This window comes from Melopsittacus undulatus, chromosome 5 (genome assembly GCF_012275295.1).
Source record: "Melopsittacus undulatus isolate bMelUnd1 chromosome 5, bMelUnd1.mat.Z, whole genome shotgun sequence".
NCBI classification, from domain to species: Eukaryota; Metazoa; Chordata; class Aves; order Psittaciformes; family Psittaculidae; genus Melopsittacus; species Melopsittacus undulatus.
In genome coordinates, this window is record NC_047531.1 from 30,362,359 (window position 1) to 30,387,111 (window position 24,753).

The 24,753-nt window shown below is 38.7% G+C and overlaps 1 protein-coding gene across 2 annotated transcripts in view; it reads right to left on the reverse strand.

Annotated features, from left to right (window-relative positions):
* The window catches only part of MAGI2 (membrane associated guanylate kinase, WW and PDZ domain containing 2), a 724,927-nt gene that overhangs the window by 23,076 nt on the left and 677,098 nt on the right, over positions 1-24,753 (reverse strand). For both annotated transcript variants that reach the window (XM_034063203.1, XM_034063202.1), the window contains 4 exons: positions 24,504-24,678; positions 21,319-21,559; positions 19,506-19,649; positions 175-313 (listed from right to left, as the gene is read on the reverse strand). In XM_034063203.1, coding sequence (XP_033919094.1) covers positions 175-313; positions 19,506-19,649; positions 21,319-21,559; positions 24,504-24,678 — 699 coding nt within the window. The remainder of the gene's footprint in view (positions 1-174; positions 314-19,505; positions 19,650-21,318; positions 21,560-24,503; positions 24,679-24,753) is intronic.

The following is a 24,753-nucleotide window of genomic DNA, read 5'->3' on the forward strand; positions in this document are numbered from 1 at the left end:
TACTTAAACACGTATATAAGTTCACCTTGACTCAGCTAAGCACTTAAACCCATAGCTAATATGCCCCAGGACATTACAATATATAAACAGCTGCAACTGCTATTTAACTCAAAAGCAATAGAATTAATTCATATAGGTTCATGCACATCGAAAAATATAAAGATGAAAACCCACCATATTCTGGGACCTGTCCTGTTCCACGTTTCAACAACAGTCGCACTCTCCTGCCACCAGACTTGATTAGCTCTATTGCTCTGGCATGTGTCATGTCCCTTGTGCTTTCTCCATTGATTTCAATTATTTGATCTCCTACCTGTCAGGTAAGAAGAACACTGAGTCAGACAGAATTGCAGTAAAATGATCATTTCAGAAAGAGACATATTCAATGGATCACAGGTTACTTGAATGACAGACAGACACATCAAGGTAAATTTGTTCCTGTCTGTCTGAGGGATATTACTGGCAGATTAAATAACCTCCAAAGTGGATTCTGAATGTGGTATATCAAATGCTGCTTGTCTTGTGCTGAAATCAGTGTAGTGCATTTATAACTTGCCTCACGTCTTTCTCACATAAAAGATTTTGTTTTGAATTGCTTGATATATTGGAGTCACTGGAAATGTTATCTATGCTACACCTTAACTTTCAGTGTTGTTTGGCCCTGAGAAGACCTTTGTTGAATATAACTTGCTGTTTTTATAGAGAAAAGAGAGGTTCAAAGGAAAAAGATCCATCATTTCACAGAATGACAGAATCATTAGAGTTGGAAGCTACCTCTGGAGATCATCCAGTCCAACCCCCCTGCCAAGGCAGGGCCACCTGGAGCAGGTTACATAGGAATCTGTCCAGGTGGGTTTTGAATGACTCCAGAGAGGGAGATTCTACAACCCCCTGGGCATCCTGTTCCAGTGCTCTCTCACCCTCAACGTAAAGAAGTTCTTCCTCATGTTGAGGTGAAACTTCTTGTGTTTTAGTTTATGGCCAGTGCTCCTCATCCTGTCACTGGGCACCACTGAAAAATGTCTGTCACTATCCTCCTGGCACCTGCCTTTGAGATGTTTATATGCACTGAGATCCCCTCTCAGTATTCTCTAGAATGAACAGGCTCAGCTCTCACAATCTCTTCTCATAAGAGAGATGCTCCAGATCCCTGATCATCCCTGTGGCTCTCCACTGGACCCTCTCCAGTAGCTCCTTGTCTGTCTTGTATTGAGGAGCCCAAAACTGGACACAGTATTCCAGATGTGGCCTCACCAGGGTCGAGTAGAGGAGGAGCATCACCTCCCTGGACTTGCTGCACCCAGGATACTGTTGTCCCTCCTGGCCTCAAGGCCACAATGCCAGCACATAGTCATCATCCACCAATACTCCCAGGTCCTTCTCAGCTGAACTGCTCTCTAATAGAGAGAATCATTTGAATATCCGTATCTTGGTAATACAGTTTCACACCATAGTGCTATGGCACAGGACATGCAGGAGTTCTTAGAAGAGTATGATTTGAACTATTTAGCCACAGAAAAAGTATGCACAGCCCCTGGCTGAGCTGTCTAGTTAGAGCAGCTGACTCCAGTTAAAGCAGCTCTGAATATAGATTTTCTCCACTCACCTCCTGCCTGGCTTTTCAGTCAGAGTTAGTTTCATTATTATTTTTCCACCTCTGTTTCTCCAGCTGTAAAATGGGCATCTACCACCCACCCCAATCTCCCTCCTAGCTTTGTCTCCTGCTGGGTTGTTTTGGTTTTGCTGTTCTCTCCATGAGAAGAGCTGGCTTTCAATGCTGGAAACCTTCTCCATGACTAGGGGAGTTGCTGCTTTTTTGTGGTGCCTGGTCCCCATGGCAGAGAGCACACGTAGAAAGCAGCAGCTGTACAGCTTGCTTGGTATTGTAATATCACAGCTGCCACTTATCTTGTGAGAGAGTTAAACAAGCAACATGGGGAGGTGATGTGTGAACCTCTTAGCAGCAGCACCATAGCCTTTGGAGCTGATGTTTTGCAGCTGCCTTGCAGAGGATGGGTGACCCAGGTGAAGCCTAGAGGTAGGGCTGATCTCCTGGTCGTGATGGAGGTACAGGTCCAAGTGATGGGCATCCAAGAGGGATGTGGAAGGGTCTCAGGTGAGTGAGTTCAGCAAACCTGTTTATCAGTGCCAGAGGAGCACATCTGCTTGGCAGGATCACACCTGCCTCAGTCTACATCTCAACGTGTGTATCAGCTACACTAAAATAACAATGCCTGTACATCCTAGAGAAGGTTTTAAGGAGACTAAGCAGATTTCAAGATGATGGGCACTTCCTTTTCCTCTTACAAGCCCATCTTGACAAAACCAGCTCGTAGCTGGCCTTGGACATTGAAATGTTTTCTGTTTTGTATGTTTTCTTTGCTACTATTGTGTTTCTGTCAACTAAAATTGTAATCCTTCAGAGGCTTTCCTTCCTTCCCATGTATGAAATATAGTATTTACCAAATAAGTGTGCATAATATGGAATGTCAACAAGAGTCCTAGCTTTAAAGAAAACTGGAGGGGATGTCAAGAAGTTATCTAGTCCCTGCTTTTGTTCGGAGACAGAAAGAATGCTACTAAAAGCACTAGGGTAGCATTTCTCAATAGGAACTCATACCTTCTCAATAGGAGTTGCAGCTTATTTTAAGAACTCCACCAGCATCCTGTACACAATCTGTGCCAGTACTTTACTTAAACTAAAAAGCCATTGATCCGAATAAAACCTTTCAGCCTAGGTATCACACTTTGTAAACGCTGTAGACTGAGAAGTGGGGGAAAACCATCAGGATTATTTTGTGCAAAAAGGGCTTATTTTTGCAGTGTGAATTTCTTCCTTAGAGGATTTTCGCTGTTAGAAAGAATGTATTTGGTTGTAACACATAATAAGCATTTTTAGATACTTCTGATGGCCTCCAGACCCCCAGGTTTGGCCATGTGAGGCTGTCTGCATCACCTTGAGTTTTGGAGTGGCCACTAGGATTGTAGCTAGTGCACACAGAGCAAAAATGGAAAATGTCCCTCATGCCTTGTGTAACGCAGACAGAAGATAGATATGTAGCATCCCCACAAGGATACCAGTCAATCCAAATGCAGACAAAATTCAACCTGTTTGCAAAAACATGTTTCTAAATGTCATGTAACAATTAAACCCTGTTAGAAATCCTATGAAAACAAACCATGGACTATCAAGGTAATGTGACACAAAAAAGAGCTGTCTACCTTTGCAGAAGGTATTTAAAACGATCTTGTTAGCATGTTCTGAGAGAAAGTGACAGATTAGATCAAATAAAGGAGTTTTTTTTAACACTTCTTGATAAATGGCCTTTAAAACAAGTACTGACAAAAGCTGTGCAGGGCACATACAGTCCTTCAAATAAAATCCTCTGCACACTGGAGCAGAAAGACAGAGATTATAATACAGTTTAATATGTAAAAAGGTTAAGTTAATGTCACATTTTTCCCTTGCTGTTTGCATTTCCTCTGTTCTCATTGGTCAATATGGAAGAACTCTCTTGTATTAATGCAACCTTTTCTGTATTTCAGTGGATTAAAATACTTTTTTTCTCTCTGTGGGCAGCACGTAGCTGATTTGATACTTCCTTTTATTATAAAATCGTACGTGCAAATAACCTGGGAAAGCTTAAGAAAGGCCATTATCTTGCTTATGTGCCTGAAGGAGAGAAGAGGAGCTTTACAAAAATTAGGTGCTCTGAAATTTACAACAGAAAGTGTGAGACCACAGATAAAATGAACAGTTGCAAGAGCAGTGGGTTAATTGTGTTCCATGCATTTGTGTCTTGTGGCTGACTGATGTATGACTGAATTATACTGCATTTGCAGCACAAACCCAGCTCTGATTAGATAAGAAAAACAAGGAAAGGAAATGTTAGCCTGAGAAAACCTTTCATTAGTCTTTACACTCACATCTGGGGAATTCATACAAAGAGAAAACCTTGACTGAGGAGTGGTTTCCCATGTGTCTAGTAAAGTACAAATTCCTATTCTTTTTTTTTCTGCATTTAAACATTTATAACCTCTCCTTCCTTCTCTTTAAAGATGTAGCTTCTTTTATATGAGAGGATACCATACTGCATGCTTTTTTCTCTGTCCAGGCATTCAAATTTGCTTATGCTCTTGCCTTTTCGATTGTGGAATAGATTTTCAGTTACTGTGGGGCTATTTCTGGCTTTTTTTAAATACAGTGATTGTTTAAGAAGAGCGTAGGTATAACCACATCTGGAAGATGAACCAAGGTGAGGCTAGAAGTAATGGTTAGCATAGAAACAGGTCTGAAAAGAATATAGTGCCTATTATACGGGATCCCTATTACTCTTTTTTTCAGGATCAAAAGTAGATTCCTGCAGTTTTATACCACTGACATTTCTGCATACTTCTCTCTGGATCCTTTCAAGCCTATCCACGGTCTCCAAACTGGAGGTATTGCTAAGGTGGGGGGTAGGCTGAACAGATCAGAAATACAACATTCCTTCCACATGGGAGAAACTTATTAGTAGCGTTCCCAGAATGAAACCTTTGTCTTTTTGTAACACATCAGATTTGCAACTCACAGTTAGTTTGGATTCTGGGCTTATCCCCAGCTGTATTGGCTAGTCAGTTATCCCCCATTTCACGTTGTGCATCTGAATTCTCTGCCTTAAAGTGAGTGATTCTGACTGCTTTAGCATGAAATTTTAATTTTGAAATCTAAGTAAGTCCTTCTAAACCAACTAAACAGTGATGTCCTGGCATCAGCAAATTTTATTTTACTATCTATCAGTAGGTCTCCAATTGCTAATGAAATTATTGAATTGAGTTGATCTCATCCTAGGCCCCTCAGAAGTATACTTGTAATTTCACATTTGTAATTACTAATCAGGAGCAAACCATTCAGAGCAGCCTTTGAGAGGGATTATTTTCAGTTACAGTGATTTCACCCAGAATCTACTTCCCCCTTCTTTCCTGTACATTCCTCTTCCCCTTTTACCATGAAGAAATAAACATGAAAATCAGAAATAAGAAATTAAATTAGGCTGGTCTGGCAGGATTTGCTTTCCACAATTTACGTGTTGCTGGACTTTCCCAACTCTTTTGATAACTTGTCGCAGATTATTAGAGAATGGAAGTTCAAGGAACTTTTCTTTATTATTTGGTTTAAAAAATACGGAACATGTTTTCCTTTATCCAGTCTGCTGCTAACTTTTTTTCCTCCATGAATTCTTGGACATAATTACTAATAGCCTAGAAATTACCCTCTCTTAGTCATTGAGCATACACGAACATCAGCACATCCAGCACTCTTTTTTAAGCAGTTCTCTCCCTATTCTGATTTATATTAATTTCTCTTTGAAGCTGATGTAAGTTTATGGTCCTTCTGAACATCTCACTGAAGAGTGATACAAAGAAAGCACTGAATATTTCAGCTCTCTTCACATTCTCAGCAAACAATAGACCTTTTCCTGTCCTTCATTTTTCTTTTAATATATTAATGTTACTTTTTCTTGCTATCTTTTATACTTTCCTTGCAGACTGCTTGACAGTAATTCTGACACATTTAATCTTCCCTCTGCATTTAGTGGGACATCAGCCACCTAACAGGTGTTGCAGCATCAAGCTTTGAATGTCTAAATCTTTTATTAGTATGACCCTGTGGCATTAGCTCCTTTCATGCAAAGTGACACACTAGAGTATCAGAGCATTGTTTTTAAGAGGCATTTCAGCAAGCTGCCTTCTGTGGAGATATAAACCTTTGTAGATGAAACACTAAAATATTTTAAAAGATAAAGCTCAATGTAGCAACATTATTGTTTTGTATGGCATTTAGGTCCTCTGTCATGTCACACATCATGGATTTCACTTTTGTCAAGAAACTAACAGAAAAAACAGTTCCCTAGCTCTGGAGAGTTAGCCATCCCAAAAATACTGCCTTCAGCTCCCATGCCATTCAGGTGCAGTTGTTTCACAACAGCCAGAGAGTACTCATGCATCCTAATCACCAAGTTTTACATCTACAAATAGCAGGGAAAATGTTTGAGAATGCAGCCCTTGAAACCCTGTATTTTAATCTCAAGAAGCCACAGACCGCCTTCAGCTCTTTGGCATAAACTTTAATTTGAAGGTGTTGTTACATGGGATTTGTGCGTGGAGCTGCAATGAATGTGTCCCTTTGCAAAGCTGGCAGCTGCTTGGTAGCCAGTCATGCGAAACAAATGGATGGACCTCTTCCCACTCCCAACAGGCAGGCACTGCACGGGACACCCCCGCAACTGGCATCAGCTCTGATTTGTAACCTTCCTGGCAGTCTTCAGCAAAGACTACAAACCCACAGTGATGAAGCTCCGCACCCTTCAGACATTCTCACCAGTTTAAGGATGAAGCGCGTTGGCAAATCAGCCTGGGAAGCTTGCACGGCTGCTGCCTGAGCTGTATTTGTTCTGCAGACACACGTTCTTTGCAGCTATGAATCTGGCAATTTTACACACATTGAATCTGCATTGTGTTTCTTTCTTCCTACAGAACACGGCCCTGACTGAATTTCCATGCTGTTAGGCTTAAATGCCTTTGTAAACTCAGTGGTTCTCCTCCTGACCTGATGGCATTTGATAAGGAGAATGCTCTTCTATTATATTCTTACAATATATAAACACAAAGTAAATATGGAATCCCCCCCTGCCTTAATGTTTTAAAATTTGAATATTAATTATTTAAATTTAATTATGAAAGCAGTTTGTGTGCATGGGAAATGTCTCTTAAAAAAATCTGTTTCAGTTCAATTTAATCGAGACGCTCCATCCATGCGTAAGAACAACTGAGCTATAAAATTGGGCAGCATGTTTTCTGGCAATAATGAGAAGATAATATTCCTCTGGAATGTTTAAGTGACATCACTATTGATAGGTTAATTAGAAAGAAAACTGTAAAGCTTCTCCAAATCATTAGAGTAAAGTGCCTCTAGTACTTTGAGTTTATCTGCGGAGTCTTTGTTCTGGCCATATATTACAGTAATTATTACCTGTCTTGTTAAAAAAAGCCAGCCATACATACAAACAGAATTTCAGAAGCAGGCTAAAACAGAAGGAAATACATATAGTTTTAATGTAGCAAAGAGCTTTTTCCTTGCTCAAATGTACTTTTCAACTACTGATGATAGCCTTGGGTATGTTTGCCTCCCTCAGTGTGTAAGGAGCAGTCTCTAAGCAGGTGTATAGCTCCTGGTTGCACAAACTGGAATTAATTGTATACGCACATTTTCATTCTATGTTAGATAAGGAAATCTAATGATAAAAGCAGCCTCAAATGATTTGTGCAAAGGGCATTGCTATCTGTCATTTTATTAATGCATTTTATAATTAAACCTCAGGAAAGAGACTAATTACACTTAATTCCTTTTATATGGGCATTCTATTTCTATAACAGAAACATTTTTTGCATATCGTTTGTTGCTGTTGTAATTTTAATGAGTCCAAAAGGCTGAGAGATTGTCTGTACTTGGAGACTGAATAGCAACTCCAGAACATGTACGTTGGTGAATTTCCAAGTACCATCAAGCCCTAATATTGTTGCCTGGATTTAGGAACAGGCTGGATATCTGCTCTGCAAATTTCCTCACAGCAGAGAATTTGTACTGCCTGGAAATCCCAGCTGTAATAAGTAGTCTGATGAAAGCCATGGGGTATTTCTTGTCTTAGACTCCCTCTGGTGATTTTTATACTGGAGCTTGGGTGTCTCAGTAAACAGACATGGCATTTCTCTTTGGAGGAATTACACTGACATGTCCCATGCCACTTTTGATGCAATCACCCATGAAAGTTTAGTCACAAACTGTTTTTCTGTGGCCAACCAGCTGTTTAAGCAGCTGTAGTTTCTTACCCCTGGAAATAACTGGGCCCTTTGCTCTCACAGAGATTCTCTATTGCATTATGCTCAAAACGGAAGGGCACATTGCTGGGAAGAGAAGGGCCACAGGACATGAGCTGAGCTGGTGCAGAGCAAGAAGTGGCTCTCACACCTCAGCAGGTGCTCTAGCTGGTTTTTCTTTTGACTTTTTTACCTTTTCTGGTGAGAGGCAGAAACATTAGAAGTGCTATTACAGAAAGAGCTTAGAAAGTGGAAGAAGTGCATGACTGAGCACCTGCAGGGAATGGGGACTGCAGGAGAGAGAAATTGAGTTTGCAGTGGTGGGTGGCTAACAAGACAACAAAGTGAACTTCTGATGCTACAGTTGATGCATTCTGCAGCATTGCTGCAAAATAATCCATGTACATGTGAATGAAAGGTGTCAAAAAGAAAATTCATTATTTGAGTTACACCTTTTTTTAATATATATATAGAGCTAAGATGACTCTGTAGCATAATGCAATATTAATAGCATGTGCTACACCACTACAGTCATGGATGGGAAGCAGTAAAGGCTGTTAAGAAGGAAGAAGAAAATTTTCTGCTGTCTTCTTGATGGTCTCAGGCAGTTCCTATTAGGCAAAAGCAAGGCATGTTCAAGATTTGACAAGCTGATTTTACAGATCCTACATAAAAGCCTGGGTATGGAGACTGCTTCATTCAAAGTTGCATCCAAACAACAAAACTGAAAGAACATAAAGTCTCACTTTCATGTTTTTAAACATAAAACCATGAGAAGATTTGAGGAGGAAAGATGCTAAAATGTAAAACGTAAGAATATACTTTCAAACACACCAGAGGTGCAGAGCCTGTCATAGAACCGAGATCCCAAAAGATAGTTTGGGCACAAGGTAGAAAAGACTACAAAAATAGATTAATTCTTTGCCTCAATGCTTGCTAAACAAGAGGACAGGGCAACTGCAGAGATTCTGCTCACCACAGGCATTAATCTGAAGAATGAATTCCAATGGCTAGGTCAGCGCAAAGATTTTATAACAAACTGATGAAATAAAAAGTAAGAAACCACCAGAAGTAGATGGATTTCATCCTCTAAAGGAATTTGGATATGAAGCTGCTGAACTAGTAGCTACAGGGTGTAATCTACTGCCTAAATCAGTAAATTGCTGAATAGCAGAGGAATGGGAAGTGGCAAGTGTAACACCATTCTTTAAGAATGGTCCTGGAAAGTAACCAAGCAAGTCTCATGTTCAATTGGGCAGGCGGAAGGAAGCAATAAGGATGGTGAGGGTTAGTTGGCACATGGATAATGATGATATAGTGGGTAGGGGTCAGTGTGGCTATTGCAGAGTGAAGCCATTCCTCACAGATCTGTTGCAGGTCACTGGAACTCTCAGTGACTATATAGATAAATGTGTTCTGGTTAGTATACTGACACTTTCAGAAAGCTTTTAACAGCAAAGCTTTCAGGAAAGGCTCTGCTGTGAGATGAGAATGAAAAGGGTCTTCTAAGGAAGAGATTAAATTCTATGAAAACAAAACGCTTTAAATAAGTGGTCAATTTTCACAATCAGAAGACCTTCCTATAGTGATTATTCTGTTCAGCATATTTGTATATGTCATGATGAAGAGGTTGAAGATTGGGGTGTTAAGATTTGCAGGCAACACAATGCCATGCAGGAGTGCCAAATCTAAACTTAAAAGTTGTAACAAAATAGCATAATACTGCATGTTAAAGCAGCAGGTGAAATTCGGTGCTGCTAAATGTTAAGTACAGTACATGTGGAAAACTGCATACACAATCACTCTAAATTAACCATCACCCCTGAAGAGACAGATCTCATAGTACTTGTAGTTTGCTCGCTGAAAATGTTAGTCCAGTCAAAAAAGCAAACAGAATATTAACTATTAGGGAAAGAATAGACAATAAAAAAAAAGCGCCATCATTATGTCATTTAGGAGCACAAGTATCTTGAAAACTGAAATTGCTTTGGTGGTTCCACCTTCAAATGAATGCAATAGATTGAAAATGGCTTGGAGGAGACCAGGGATACTGGTTGGGGTAAAGAACAACTCCCTTATGAGGCAAGATGAAATAGACTGGCAAACTTCAGTAGGAATAAAATGGATATGATAAAAATCAGTAGAACAAGGAATAAGGAGAATGAGGAAGCAATCATAAGATTATTATGCTGCAGCTGCAAACGAAGGAACATTTTTTTTAAAACAATATAAGCATTTAACTTTAGTACATCAGGAATGTTAAAAGCAGGAGCAAATTCAAATAAATGGTTAAAAATAGTTCTAGATACTAACTTTGAACATTCTAGCATTAAAAAATCTGTAAACTGCTGACTGCCAGTGGCTTGGATATTGTTATACCCATTTCATACTTGTCCTACATTCCTTTCCTAAGCATCCTCTACTTGTCATTTCTGAAGTGAGGATAGCAGGCTGGGTCAGCCATAAGAATGGGTCTAATATCAGTATCCTTTTACTGCATAGGTGATCTCCCCAAGTTTCTACTTGTCCTATCGGTTTGGCCTTTACCAAACACACAGAAGAGAGGCTGCATCTGTCATTCCTGTTGTTGGTGTCAGTTATCAGAACAGCATCATTTGGTGTGTTCATTTTTTTTTTTCTAAAACTCGTAAGTCCTATTTTTTTTAAGTTAGGGTTAATTAATTTTTTAGACCTGAAAAGCTTTATAAATCTTCTATAAAATACAGATTTAAATACAGTGCCTGCCTGCCCACGAAGTATTTTCGTCTTAATATTTCACACTTAACCATTTTTTGCAAGATTATTAACCCACTCTTTTTCACAGCTGGCTTGAAGGATTTTGCTATTAAGTGTAGAGACACAGGGATGTTTTGACAGTGTCAAATTGAGTACATCCTTGCAAGAATGATGTTAATTATATGTGTGAGAGGAATGTTTTTTCTCCTTACTTTTCTGCAAACAAATTCTAAAAATCACGCACAGGCTTTTTTGGGGAAATGATGAATAAATAGTTCACCTACAGTAAATTTACTCTTGATTTATTAAGCTTTTATACTGTCAAAATACATTCAGGATCCCTAAGGACCTCAGTTTGCATTTCTTTGTTGTGCAGACACAAGAATGTTGATCAGCTTCATATCTGATATACGTCTAAGCCAATATACTCTTCCTTGAGTTCTGCCAATTACACTAACGCAGTACTGAGCTCCTCTTGCCACAGGCTGTCATACAGTTCATGTGCTCTAGCATTCCAGTTAGATTGCCAGAGTTCACATCAATCACACCTAGTCTCACTATGAGTGAGGTTGGACAGTGATGCATGTAGTAGGGAATTGGTGTGTGAATGAGATTATCCCAAAGGGACATGCAATTTGGTGAGAAAGCATAGCCAACATCTTCCTATACTGTTCAGATGGGTCACAAATCACAGAATAAATGGATGGGACTAAGAATATCTTTGTCGTTGTGCTCCATTGTAATGGCAGTGTTGACATTCACTGAACGCTTACTATGAAGGTAAGATTTATATTACTGCGTAAAGTAAGCCAGGTATGCCATAGGTTTTAAGAGTAAGTGATACTTATGTAGGGAAGATTGGCTACTTACCTGAAATGAATTACTTTGTAGGCATTTGTCTTTCAGATGTGTGCATGAGACTAGCCAGACAGAGGCTGGTGGAGCACTGCATGCTCCTGGAGTATACTTCTATCCCATATATGTGAGCATAATCTCAATATTTTATATCTAAATATTATTGACTTTTCAGTGGGGTTTCTGACAGCTTTCACTCATGTCAAGCATTCAGCAGCTGCCTCTCTAATGCTCCCAGTACACAACCTGGAGAAGACCTCTTATGACCATTGCTCCTTCCATCTTTATATTTGCTGGGACTGGAGTAAACTTGCAAGCAGCTTTCCAACAGCAATATCTACTTTTCTCCAATATTCTGAATGTGGGACTTCACTGGCTTTTAAGACCTAGAGATTTGCATGAGTGCTTCAGCAGTATAACTCAAAGTCTTCAGCTTTCTTTCTGATACAAATAAGTGTCCAAAATTTGCCATGGCAAAAATTAAAGATTATGCTGGTCAATCCTTGGTTCATTTTTGGATACAGCGATTGCCCCAAATGCTTGTAAGAAGGTCATGACTGATCATACCATTCTTGCCTTCTTCCCATTTCCTTGCTGCAGGTTTCTTGATTGGATAAAGAAATGTCTGTGTCTGTCATCTGTTATTTCTACTCTATGGCAGCCACTTGCCTCCTAGTTTTACTACTTTTTGCTTTTATCAACGTCAAGCTGAGCTGAGTTGCTTCTTGCTTGCTGTAGTTACTGACTGCAACCTCAGGTGTATCCCACTGCAGACTGTAGGAAATGACCCTTCAATCTGGGGCTAATCAATGATGGAGCATCCTAAACAGATGCTCCACTCTTCATTAACAAGAAATGTAGGTGAAGCTCTATACCAGTGAGGACCTACTGCAAAATGTGAGGTATGCATGGCTCTTAAAGACTTCCATGTACTGCCTCTGATAGGAAACAATCAGTCCTGTTGATGGTCAGTGCTTTTTTATATTTATGCCTTTCCTTTGGCAATAGGACTACAAAAAGCTGAAATAAACTTGCAAAGACTCTGTTCTGGAGGGACTGATGAAATATAGCAGTAATGTGTGGAGAGTGGAATCGCAAAGAATAGGAGTAGATATCTGTGTGTGAAGCTACAGCAACTGTGTGTGATTTCTGGTACAAAATTTGGACATGGAATGGGAAACTTGTACAACAATATATGTGGCAGCCCAGCTATTTCTGCTTGGATTTTGTCTTTTCAGAGATGCAAAACAACAGTTACTAAAAATACATTTTAAAAAGAATGATGATACTTTACACATAATGATGCGGATTTAAAAGAAGTGTGTGTGTAAGTTGTATTTTGTTCGAGCTTCACACAAGGAATGATTCCTTAATTGGTGGAAACAGATGACTTTGATCTTTTAAAAACCTAGAAATCAAGGTCTGCTAAAAGCAGATACAGTGATATAGTGACTAGATAAACAGCAAGCTAAATGTGTGCAACAACAAGCAATCAAGAAAGCTGAGATGGGAAAAAATCACAATGAACACAAAGGAAAAAGACTTCTGCTCTGTATGGTATAAAAGCTTTTCCAAATACTGTAGGGGCAAAATTAACTAAAGCTGCTCTAAACTTTGCTGACTTTTCAGCTCTGCCTATCTATCCACTGAACCCACCACTTGTGAATAGCTCAAGTGCTTTTGGGGTGCCTGGCTTGAGACATTTGGGAGTGTCCTGCTCCAGGGTGATAGGTTTACAGTCCCTTGTTAAACCCGTGTTATACAGCATTTACAGAGCCCAGATAGCTGCCTACACATTGCCTATTCCTTTGAGAAGCCTGAAGAGTTAATCTTGATCCTAATTAATTTCTTCTGGGAGACACAGTTAGCAATAGCTCTACTGTTTAGAAGCCTGGACTCTTGTCTCCTGTGGCTCAAGGGAGGGCTTTAGTATCAGGTTATGAGTTTCACAGGCATTCTGTCCCCCTTATTGCAAACACAAATGCACAAGTCATGTTGTCAGAAGAAAAAAAACCAGGAGTTGCCTGACCTTGTATTGAGGACATTTATAAAGAGGTAAATGTCAGGTTTGAATATTGTTGAATGCTCATTCATGGGTTTTGACAGCAGTTTCAAATGTAATGTTTATGCCTTCCATGATTTCAAACTTTAGTTTCTGTCCAAAAAAGAGACAGATGCCCTATTGTCTGTCTGTCTTTTTTGACCCTTGGCTTTTGAATACCGAATTGTTCTGTTTTGCTAGGAATAACTTGGTGTATGTGGCTTAGTTTTTCTAAATAACCACAAATAAGGTTAATGTGAACTCTCTCATCATGGGTAATGACGAAATACCAAACTGCTGAATGCTGTGAACCTGTCCACAGCCCCAGTTGGTTACTGTCATGAGTGTCACTGTGCTGCTCACTCAGCAAGCTGGAACAGAGCAAGCAAAGTCACAGAGATTTCTATGCAACAGCACAGAAGCTCAGAATTCACACTGTAGAAGCTTTCTGTCCCTTGTGCATGATTTTGACCTTTGGCTGTGTACAACTGAAACAAAGAGAAGGGAACAGACTGTAGGAAAAGTGACAAACAGGGAAAAAGGATTGAAAAGTCAGAGGAAGGCTACGAAGTTTGAAAGATATAAAATTCTGCAGTGCCTGTATTGCAGATGTCTGTTCTGCAAACACATAAGAAACATCTACAAAAGAATGAGAAAAATAATGTAGTATGAGGAGATATGAAGAAGCTAGAGATAGGGCTAACTAGTGTATGTGAACTAAGAAAAATGAGTTGACAAGACAATGACACTAGAAATGTCAGCGATGAGAAGTATAACTTTTGTGGAAGATGTGAAAAAATATGTAACTCACAAAGTGATAAAATGACACAGATGCACACTGTGTATAAGAAAGCACATTCCTCTCTCATTCTTCATGAATTTTGCATTCACTAAACCCATTTGTGCAAGATACTCTGTATCTCTGCAGTCGTCAGCCACAGGCTCTTTGTTTGATGCTGGCTTCAATAAACATGCTGGCTGCAGGAGATACCATTCAAGGCAATAAGAGATCTGCTGATAATATCTCACATGTCTAGCCAACACTATGACCATCCTCTACAATTCTTCTGAGTGTAGCCAGTTGTTCCCTGTCTCTAAGAAAGGAAGGGATAGAGATCTGCAGCAGAGCTCTGCTGATCATTGTCCTCAAAGTGAGACAAGAATAAAACATGAGTTACCACGAGCCTTATCTAAATAGACCTGTAAAATTGCTGCCAGAGATGCTTGAATCTTCAAAGGCTGTGGGGACTGTACTCTGCATTGGCTGTGTTATGTCCCTCATCTCTGGGGACTGATTCAACTCAGTCACTGATAGTGTGTGTGCCATATTCTCACCCTACTCTGAAACTAGGGCTTGCAGCTTATTTTTCAATGCTGCCACCACCAACTAGTTTTGTATTTTTTCCCTGATGTTAGGAACAGCTGAGAAAAGGAGTCCTGATGTGCTCAAACCTCCACCAGTTTGGGATATCAAAGGCAAGGAATAATTCACCAAATTTTTCTCATGATTCTTTTAATACATTCTTGTCTTACAGAGCACAGACGTGGTCCTATTCAGCCTTTTTTTTGCAATGGTGTGGACAGTCTTGTATTTCTGGTACTCCTTCATTGTGAAGAAGAAAGGAGGATGGAGATTCATTTTTAGAACTTGGAGCTCTGTAAGACTATCTGTCATTTAAAGTTTTGAATAGCCATGTTTTCTTTTGAGGTCTTTTCCTTAGATCTAATGAAACTTTCCTTCGTTACTCCTAATTTGTAAGATATCTTGCTCTTTGTTAAATTATTTTCTTGAGTCACATGTTTCAGGGGTTGCAAGCCTTTGCTGTGGTAGGCTTTTCAGAGTTCACCATTGTAGCTTGTTCTCTGCTCTGCTGCCAGAATTAAGAGGGATTTGTATTTACTTCCAGTGTAGTAATGAAGTTCCCCCTACGGAGGTCTTCAACAAACAATCTCCATATCCATGAATTGCAGTAAAATTCTGCTGAAGCTAATTGTGGTATTTGACCTTGCATATGGTTCTATGTGAAGTTACACAATTATGGTTGTGGCTCTCCAACACTGGTTGAGAATAGTTTATCAGCCATGCAGGCAGAGGATTCATGTGAAGAAACACATTTTCCTGTAATTTTCAGGTCCTTTGATGGCCATTTCTTTCCCATACCTAGTGACAGATGAATCCAAGTTAAACTAGGATGTTTGCTTGGGCTTTCTTAAGGAGAGTTTATGAGCCCAAATAGAAGTCTCAGTGAATGTGAAAATGCCACAACTAATAACAGTGAAAGTTGTAATACTGTTTTTAATCCAGTGTCTATACAGGCTGGCAGAAAGAGATCCTTGAGTAGAAAAGCAATATGCTGGTGAGACTGACTAAGTCTGTATAACACCAACTCACTACACTTCCACCTTTCTGGCTCTCAAAACAATTCCACAGAAAATCAAAGTAGAAAGCTCCATCAGTCATGAAGGGCAATTAAAGGCTATTTTAGATCTTGTAATCCTAAAATGGAGTGCTTCTCAGTGGATTTGTGTCCAATAAAACCACAAAGTGCCTAGAGTCCATTCCCAGTGGGAAGGAAGACCAGGACTTCTTGTCGGAAATGATGATATAACAACAAAATTCGTTAAACCTTTTCCCCCCTTCTATAAATTTTTTAAAATCGAGACAGTTCAGGCAGGGACAGAGGAAGACCATCACTTGCAGTGCTTGCACTTTGAGTCTGTTCTGTCATCTGCTCCCTAGCTTCACTGGAGCTCACAAAAACCTGAAGATCAAACTGAGAGTGTCATAGGGATGCCCCAATTCTGGTGTCACTTTGTGTTGTTTCATTGTCTTTTTGCTCAGTTTATCCTTGCTCCTATTATTAAGGTATATTATATTCCTTTCATACTTACCTTCCTCAGCAATGGATCTACTCTCTTTTACAAGAGATAGCTCTATACTGGTTCTTTATTGCCATCTGATTTCCTATAATCTTAGCTTTTACTTCTTTAAATTTATACTCTGCATCTGTAATGCATACACTTTTACATGTATTTAGACCTCAGAATCTTCTGAATATGTGCTGATAGTATTTTAGGTTTTTTAACACATGTCCAAGTGGAATATATTCCTGTCTAATCCCAGCCCTATGATTTTGCACTGATGGGGTACAACATGCAGACTTGGACTTGCCCATCTAGATCTTTCTTCAGTTAGATGCAGCATTGCTTCAATTATCCAAATTTATAAACCCACTAGTATAGATGTAGCTCTATTATTCCAAAGTACTTTATATTCTTAATTTATTTCTGTAAAAAGGGAGATTTATATCAATATGAATGTGCCTTTATCAGGGCTTTTGCTGGTTATAACTAGACTGACAACAAAATGTTATTCCTGGAATATGTTTACTTATTACATCTAAATGATTTACAGGCAACATGTTTCATTATGTGATTTATTCTTCAACAGCTTAGCTGGTTTAATTTTTCAGGGTGAGTGGAAACAATGGTAGAGTTATGTGTATTGTTTCTTTCTATAAGCATGATCTATACCTTGTGTTACCTGCTTCATGTTTTTCTTTAAGGCTTCAGGTAAATCAAATGCTGTTCCAGGAGAAGGAAAAGGGAATCAAAACAATAATGGAGATAAGTAGATCATGAAAAGAACTATTAGCTGGAAAATGCTCCTGTTAGAGCCTTTCACATAAGCATGGTTAACTCTCCCCAGCGCTGAAAGGCTAGGATCAGTGAATCTGGTCTTTAAAGACAATAGTATGCAAAGCAAGAAGCACTGAACAGATTTTTGCATATTTTGGTATAGAGATGAATCTGAAACGGAGATACAGAACTGCAGCAAGCAAGCTGCTGGTCCCAGCCAAGAAATGGGAATAAACATGCATTATTAACTGCAGATATAAACTTAGGAAAGGAGATATGGGTACAGAACTCTGCTTCCTTTGCTCATCTTCCTAATATACCCTATTCCTTTCAGCAATGATTGATTGTTTTTTTGTTTGTTCTGCTATTTTTGTTTTGAAGAAGCTGTTACTTGAGCTTCTGCTGTCCCTCAGTTACAGGTCACCGGAGATAAAAGCCTCGCAAATTCTAAATCCATTTATGACTGTCAGGTTAAAATGGCTGTTAAACCTGAGAATGCAACACAGGATGCAGTGACAAGGCTGGAGGGCAAAACTGATTCCAGAGAGCAATGCTTTAAAGGGGAAGAAAAACTCAGTTACAACTATCTGGCCAGAACAACACTTGGCTGCGTATTGTGGCCATATCAAGAATGTTTTTTTTTTAATAACTTAGTATAGAAAATTTATTAAAATTTTTCACTATAAGATACAGGACTTTTCCTAACAAAACTGAAGAAAACCTATTTGCACTACATACTTTTTATATTTAGGCTATTCATGGCATGGATTTTCTAACTTTATTCTGTGGTACTGTTTAATTCAAATGATGAATGGATCTTAATAAGTTGGTTTTCTACCTAATACAGGTTATTATTTGAACCCTCTCCAAAGACATCGTTCTTCCTTTCTGTAGTCTTAGCCATTTGTTTCCAAATATGTTATCCCAAAGCTTATTAAACCCACAAATTTTTTCCATCTTTAATCATGTTATGGGTGCTAATGTACATCTTGCTTATAGTTTTCCATAGTACCATAGTAAAGGAAAGAATGAAAAGACTCATCAGAGAAGATATTTCTAAGTTAAAGTTCTATCTGCAGCATGAATTTCCCTATATTTCACACAACAAATATTGTGGGAGTATTTCTGAGTTACCTGCTGCCTGCCTGCTTGTGCTTCAGCTTCCTTGTCACAGGGACTGATTATACCATTGCTCATTTATGCCAACTCCCAGTCCAGGGGTTTTCACTCCATGGTACAAATGAGGCCTAACTGAATTCTATAATTCTAAAAAAGTGGGGAAGTTAAGAGTGATTTGAAACATTCTAAAACTCCTTAGTTACACACAGGAAGTCTCTGACAGTAAATTCAGATGGATGACAGTGGTCATGACTTTCAGCATGAAGTCAAAGTTGATGAGATTGTTAGGATCGTGAAACAGAATCTGTGTTACAACCATGACATTTGCAAATATGATATTAGAATAAACCGTACAGAACACAATTTTCACTGCCCATCTTTATAATTATATATTGGTTCAACAAGGCTGCACTAATTAGATACACAGTTTTAAAATGTTGATTCTTGATAGTCTTTTTAACCTTTGTTCTCTCCTTCTCCTTTTTGCACACTCACTATTCTGCAAGGTATCAGCAACCCTTGAGGAGCTTACACCTCTTCATTAGCACCACTGGACAGGTTAAACCCATCTATTTTTGATTAGGTTATTGTTCCTACATACAATGTGTACTTTTTTTAATCATGACATTTCTTATGTGAATGCTTTCAGATTTAGTATTTAGTCAAATAGTCCAATAACACTATTGGATATAGTGTTCTGATTTCTATCAATACAGGACCCAAATGCACCGTAACCTATGCAGACTAAGACATATAGTGAAAACTGATTCAACAAACAAGACTGAATAATATCAATAAGCAAACTTAGCAAACACTATGAAGGCAACTTCATTAAATTAATAAAATAACACAGACCAAGTCTTAGGTTTCATAGTGTCAGATAGCTATTGCTTTTCAATTAGGGACATAACTGTTAATTATGCTGATATTATTATCAAAGAAAAATCAAACTTCATGTCAGAGATTCTTAAGTTGCTCAGATATGAGTGAAAGAATAGAGAGAAAAAAGTATAACACAGTATAAACTATTATCAACAAAAAGCAATACATTTATTCTGCAAAGAAACTACACAGACCTACTATATGTTTCAACTAATTTCTTGAACTTCTGCAGAATAACTTTACAATATAAAAGGTATTTGACAACAGCCCTTTAAAACTTGGCCAGAGATTAAATAATTGCTTTCTCCTTGAATGCATCACCAAACACATCTGTAAATATTGAAAAAAAAAAATTGTTACAATGCATTTCACTTACCCTCATCCTTCCATTTCTTATTGCTGGCCCATCTTCTGCTAACCTCAACACATACAAATCCATTTTGTACTCCCTTCCTCCTCGAATACTAAACCCAAAACCTTTGGCTCCTTTCTCCAAATCAACGGTGAAATAATCAAAGTCCTGCAGAGACAAATAAGCAATGAAAGACAATAATATGAATGTTGGGGTACACATTCAAGAAAACTTTAAAATACATCTCTTCAAAAGTGCAATTATCCAATTGATATAAACAAAGGAACCCTCAAAGTATAATTCTACACTGACAGACTTTGGTTATTTCTGAAAAGAGACTTTAGCAAACAAAATGCTTAAGTCTAAACCACCCTGAAAGGGCACTTTACAGCAGTTACCTGGCACCAAAAGTTCTCCAGATGTTTTCCATATTCAGCCTCAATACTTTCATGGCACCTGAGTATAAGTGTTTATTTTTACACAGAATTAGTCATTTGGCCAGTGAGGTAGCAGGCAGTTCCTGTATAAGCATCATCACAATTAAACATTAGGAGACACACCACCTAAATTCCCAGCACTGCTTAACATGATCAGAAGGCTGGACTGCATGGAGTCACAAAGTACAGTAGCTCTCACCACTTCGGTTAAAGCATGTTCCTTGAGGAGGATGTGGGAAGCAGGAGATTTGAGTTTCACCCTTTCTGTGTCCTGCAGAGACTGAGATTCCAGTTTTAACTTGGTGGACCCAAACTACCAGCCCCATAGAGGGGTCTGGGTGGGAATTTGGTCTGGTGCTTCTGATCAGTTCACAGCCAAGACTGCAAGAGCCATGGGAGTTGGAGAAAACAAGAGCAAGCTTGGTGGTGTAGACCAGTGGTTAGAAAATTAAACTGGAAATGCTGAGAAACAGGCAGCCTAAGCATATCTCTAGATGCTAAGGAGCATGTCCATGTGGATAGGGGTTTGCTGTTTAGATGCAGAAATGCACAGAATTTTCAGAGGGTTCTCTTTATTCCTCCACAATTTGGATATTTCATTGATATAGTTTATGTGTCTGGCTTTGAAAATATGGACATAGAAGCCACATATATGTGGTTCCAGGATATACTGTCCAGAAGTTTACATTCTCTTATTTAGTATTTTTCAGACCTCTATTTTTTCTGCCTTTCTGTGAGGAGAAAGGAGGATTTTTTACTGAAAGTCTGAACTTTGGGCTAAGTCCTCAAACTTTCACAGCTGTCATTAAGCATTCGTCAGCAGCAGAATCTTGTCCAAGGTAACATAACTCTTCATCTAAGTTCTGTTTCCCTGAATTTGCAAAATTACGCCCAATGTCAAAGGAGCTACTTGCACGAGCTGGTTTCTCCGCAGCCAGACTATTACTAACAGAAATGTAATTTTATCAGTCAGGATTCACATTTATTTATTTATCCAGTTTAGATAAAGACTTCATTTTCAGCAATGCTGTAAAATGAAGTCTGACCTAAGCACATCCACTGTTCAATGACTGCATTATGTTCCTAGGAATAAAAAAATTCCTTTGGTAATGCAAAGTCAACTTATCTCTAGAACTTTTATTTTAACTCTCCAGTACCTTAGAAATAGCATTTATTTAACATTATAGTCATACAGTTATAGTGTTATTTCAGAGCTCACATAGTTCTTTATTAATATTAATGATTTTGAAATAACTTCCTCTACAGAAAAATAGTAGCTAAGAGTAAAAACAATGAAGGTGCCTTTTTCTTCTCTAACATCATCTTTTTTTTTACCAATATACATGACCTTTCCCTACAAACCCTCATACTTTCTGTTTAGGATTGCTGTAAGTTTGTACCTGGGGCTGCCTGTACTCTGACAGGGGGTACTGCCTGGTGTCAGATGAATGCTGCCTGTAATCTATCAACGGTGGCTGCCTGTAGTCGAGAGGTGGTGGCTGCTGGTAATCCATCACCGGAGGATGCCTGTAATCCAGTGGAGGCTGTCGGTAGTCTGTTGAGGACTGCCTGTAGTCTGTAAATGGAGGTTGCCGGATGTCAGGTTTCACATCCTGTCTGGCTTTTACTTCTGACCTATAACTGAAAAAGGCAAAATGATTTAGTTTCAGAAAGCAGCCAGACATTAAGAATATGCATTACATGTGATATTGAGGAGTGAAAGCAAACTGCCTCCTTGCAAAATTGCATGAAACCTGGCAAAGAAACAAAACTTTCAAGGGTAAACAGTCGAGGCTTTTGAAGTATGGACATAAGCAATTTTCCCTCAGGTCAGTCATAATGTGTGATTCTCCTGCTCATGTGATCAGCATTAAACTCAAAGGGGCAGGAACACGAAAAGCATCCTGATTCCCCCTTATCTTGCCTACTTGGAAGATGAAATTGAATGTGGAAACACCTACAACACTCACTACAAAATAATGCACCGATCTTATAAATAGTTTTTTTTCCCAGAGTTTAGGTTTCTGTAGAGTAAATGAAATATCAGTGCAGACACTTACAGTCCCTCTGTTTCATTGACATAAATTATTATTATTGTGAGCTTCTTAAGGTTAAAAAAGGATAAATTCTTTGCACTAGCTGTTATCTTTTTAATGAAAGGTACTCTTTGATATAATGTAACTTAATATAGTGTGTATTATTATTATTATTACACACTCACTATAATGCTATCTGGCTACAAGCCATGGCAGGTCACATTGGTAGTTATGTACAGAAGTAATGCAGCGTGAAAGGAAAAAAAAATTGGTTAATGAGGAATTAATAACAAATAAAATATTGCTTTAACTGGTAACTGGTTACAGGAAGATGAATCCTAACACTTCAAAGATAATGTGACTTTCTGTAGTACAGTGACTAGTTAATTAATTTACTCAGATAGGAACGAGTGGCTCTCTTATCACATGGAAATTGGTGCATAATGGCATTTCACACTTCAGGGTGAAGTAAGGAATATTTTTTACTGCAAACCTCTGTACCATGTAACGTGCTGAATGGGCACAAAGGAAATCTGAACTCTTTTAGCAAAGCAATCCTGTAGTAGTAGAGTTAAATTTAACAAAATTGTTCACATGGTGGATGTTTTCACACTCTCCCCAGGAATGTATCTGCCTATACAGGAAATACACACTTCAAGCTATATTATAATAATGATCTGGAAGTTTCCAGGTGACCAAGTTGATATATGGACACACAGAAAACGTGAAAGGGATTTTGAAATGTATTTATTGATTAAAAAAACTGCACACTGAAAAAATGAGAGTGTTGCTTTTGATTGTGTTAATTTATGTAGGAGAAAGGCAATCTAAATGTTATAAAAAAATAAAAAAATTTAAATCTATTTCAAAACTTCATTACTTTACTAGTACAGTTACAGTAATATTATGGCAGATCTTCCTACACACTAACTTTAATTAGCTGAATCTCTATCCAGACACTAAAATATCAGAACTATTTCCCTTTGACTTTTCTGAGAAGATGAAAATAGCTTGCTGCCACATGTTCTTTTAAAACCTGTACATGGCATCTATAGTAAGACCTGAATGTTGACAGACAATCTTCTTTCTTTCTTTGCTCAGTATCATGATTCTGTGAAATGAAAATGGAGAACAAACAGGCTGGCTGTGATACTGAGCCTTAACAATATTGAAAGCAAAAATACTAGTTAGTTTTACTAAGAGATTTAAAAATCATATAGAATCTTGATTTTGATACAGAAACTATGTATGAAGCTATCAAACAAGCTGTAATCTGATTTATAAAATCTAGTGAAAATGATACTTATATGAACTAGAAATAATGATCCTTTTTCTGGAACAAAAGTAATCTTTAGGTGGGTTCCCAAGAAAAGATCACAGCTATGTGTCAAAAGATGATGCTTTTATTTTCGCTGAATATATGAATAATGACATGACCAAATATATCTTATGCTGCTCAGTAAAATGATTACATATCTTTTTAGCACCTTAATTAATATAGTTTACTGGTCCCCTCTGAAAATTCCCAGTTCAACAGACATTTACTACTGACTTACAACTGCACAGAGACTTTTGTGAAAGCTTTGCATTGGATTTTTGTCAGAAACATATGTCTTCTAGGAGATGATCACTTTTGGCAAAACTACTCAAGGAAATATAAGGCAAAGAAATCTGCCAAGTGTGACTAATTGAGAGAAAATAATTTCGGGCAGATGAAAGTGCTACATCTGGTAAGCAAGGAGAATTAGGGGGCATAGTGTCTAAATCACAACTGAACTCAAGTATATCCAGAAGCAGAAAGTTACAATCCTGTAACCAGCATCTACTATTTAGGGAAGAGGGTCTTGATGAGGTATGATGGTTATTGAAGATTAGCATAAAGACAGTCAGTGCAATCAGCCTCATTTAACATGCCAAAAATTAATCCAAAGACTAAATAGTGTTGATTGGAGATCATAGAAAGTTTGTATCATCCCACAGCTTGAGCACGCTCTTTATATAAACAGCTTTAGTACAGCTGGTCACAAAATTTCTATCCCCATACCATTTAATTTCCATCACAGATAAATTTGTCAATGCATATACATAGATTACACTGGAGAAATTAGCTGGAAAATGATACACTATAGACAGATAGAAGCTGATATAAAAATACCTTTCTGACTCCAGAACTCTAATAGACCAAATCAGGCATGTAAGATATATCAGATACTGATATACCTGTATTCTGTAAGTTGTAGTGATTTAAGAAAGTAGTATGTTAGCAACGAAATTATTAACAAGGAATACTTCACTGTTTAGTTCCTTGGCAAAGATATGATCCTGATGGACATTTGAGGAAGGCTGGCTAGACCCTTGTTCATAATAACGTTTCATACCCAAACAAGGCTTACAGATCATCCTGGCATGCACGATTCATGCTCTGTGGGTGCAATCACAGGCGTGTGGCTTGTCAGAGCCCCACAGGCGATGGCTCGCAGCTAGGAACAGCAGGAAGACCCAGCACAAGGGTCCTCACAGAACGCAAAGGCTGGAGGAGCTGCTCTTACCTGTTTTCATGTCCTTGCAGCTGGAGGGGCTGAGGAGGTGGCGGCTGGGAGATGGGGCTGTGCTGGGCGAGGGGGCTCTGCTGTGCCAGGGGACTCTGCTGGGCCACGGGGCTGTGCTGCTGGGCCATGGGGCTCTGCTTCTCCGAGCTGGGGGCTGAGGCTGGGCTGTTCAGCTCTGTGTAATGGGAAGCTGGAGATTAAACACCTGTCACAGCATGGCATTTACTAAAGGGCAAAGGTAGACAATTAT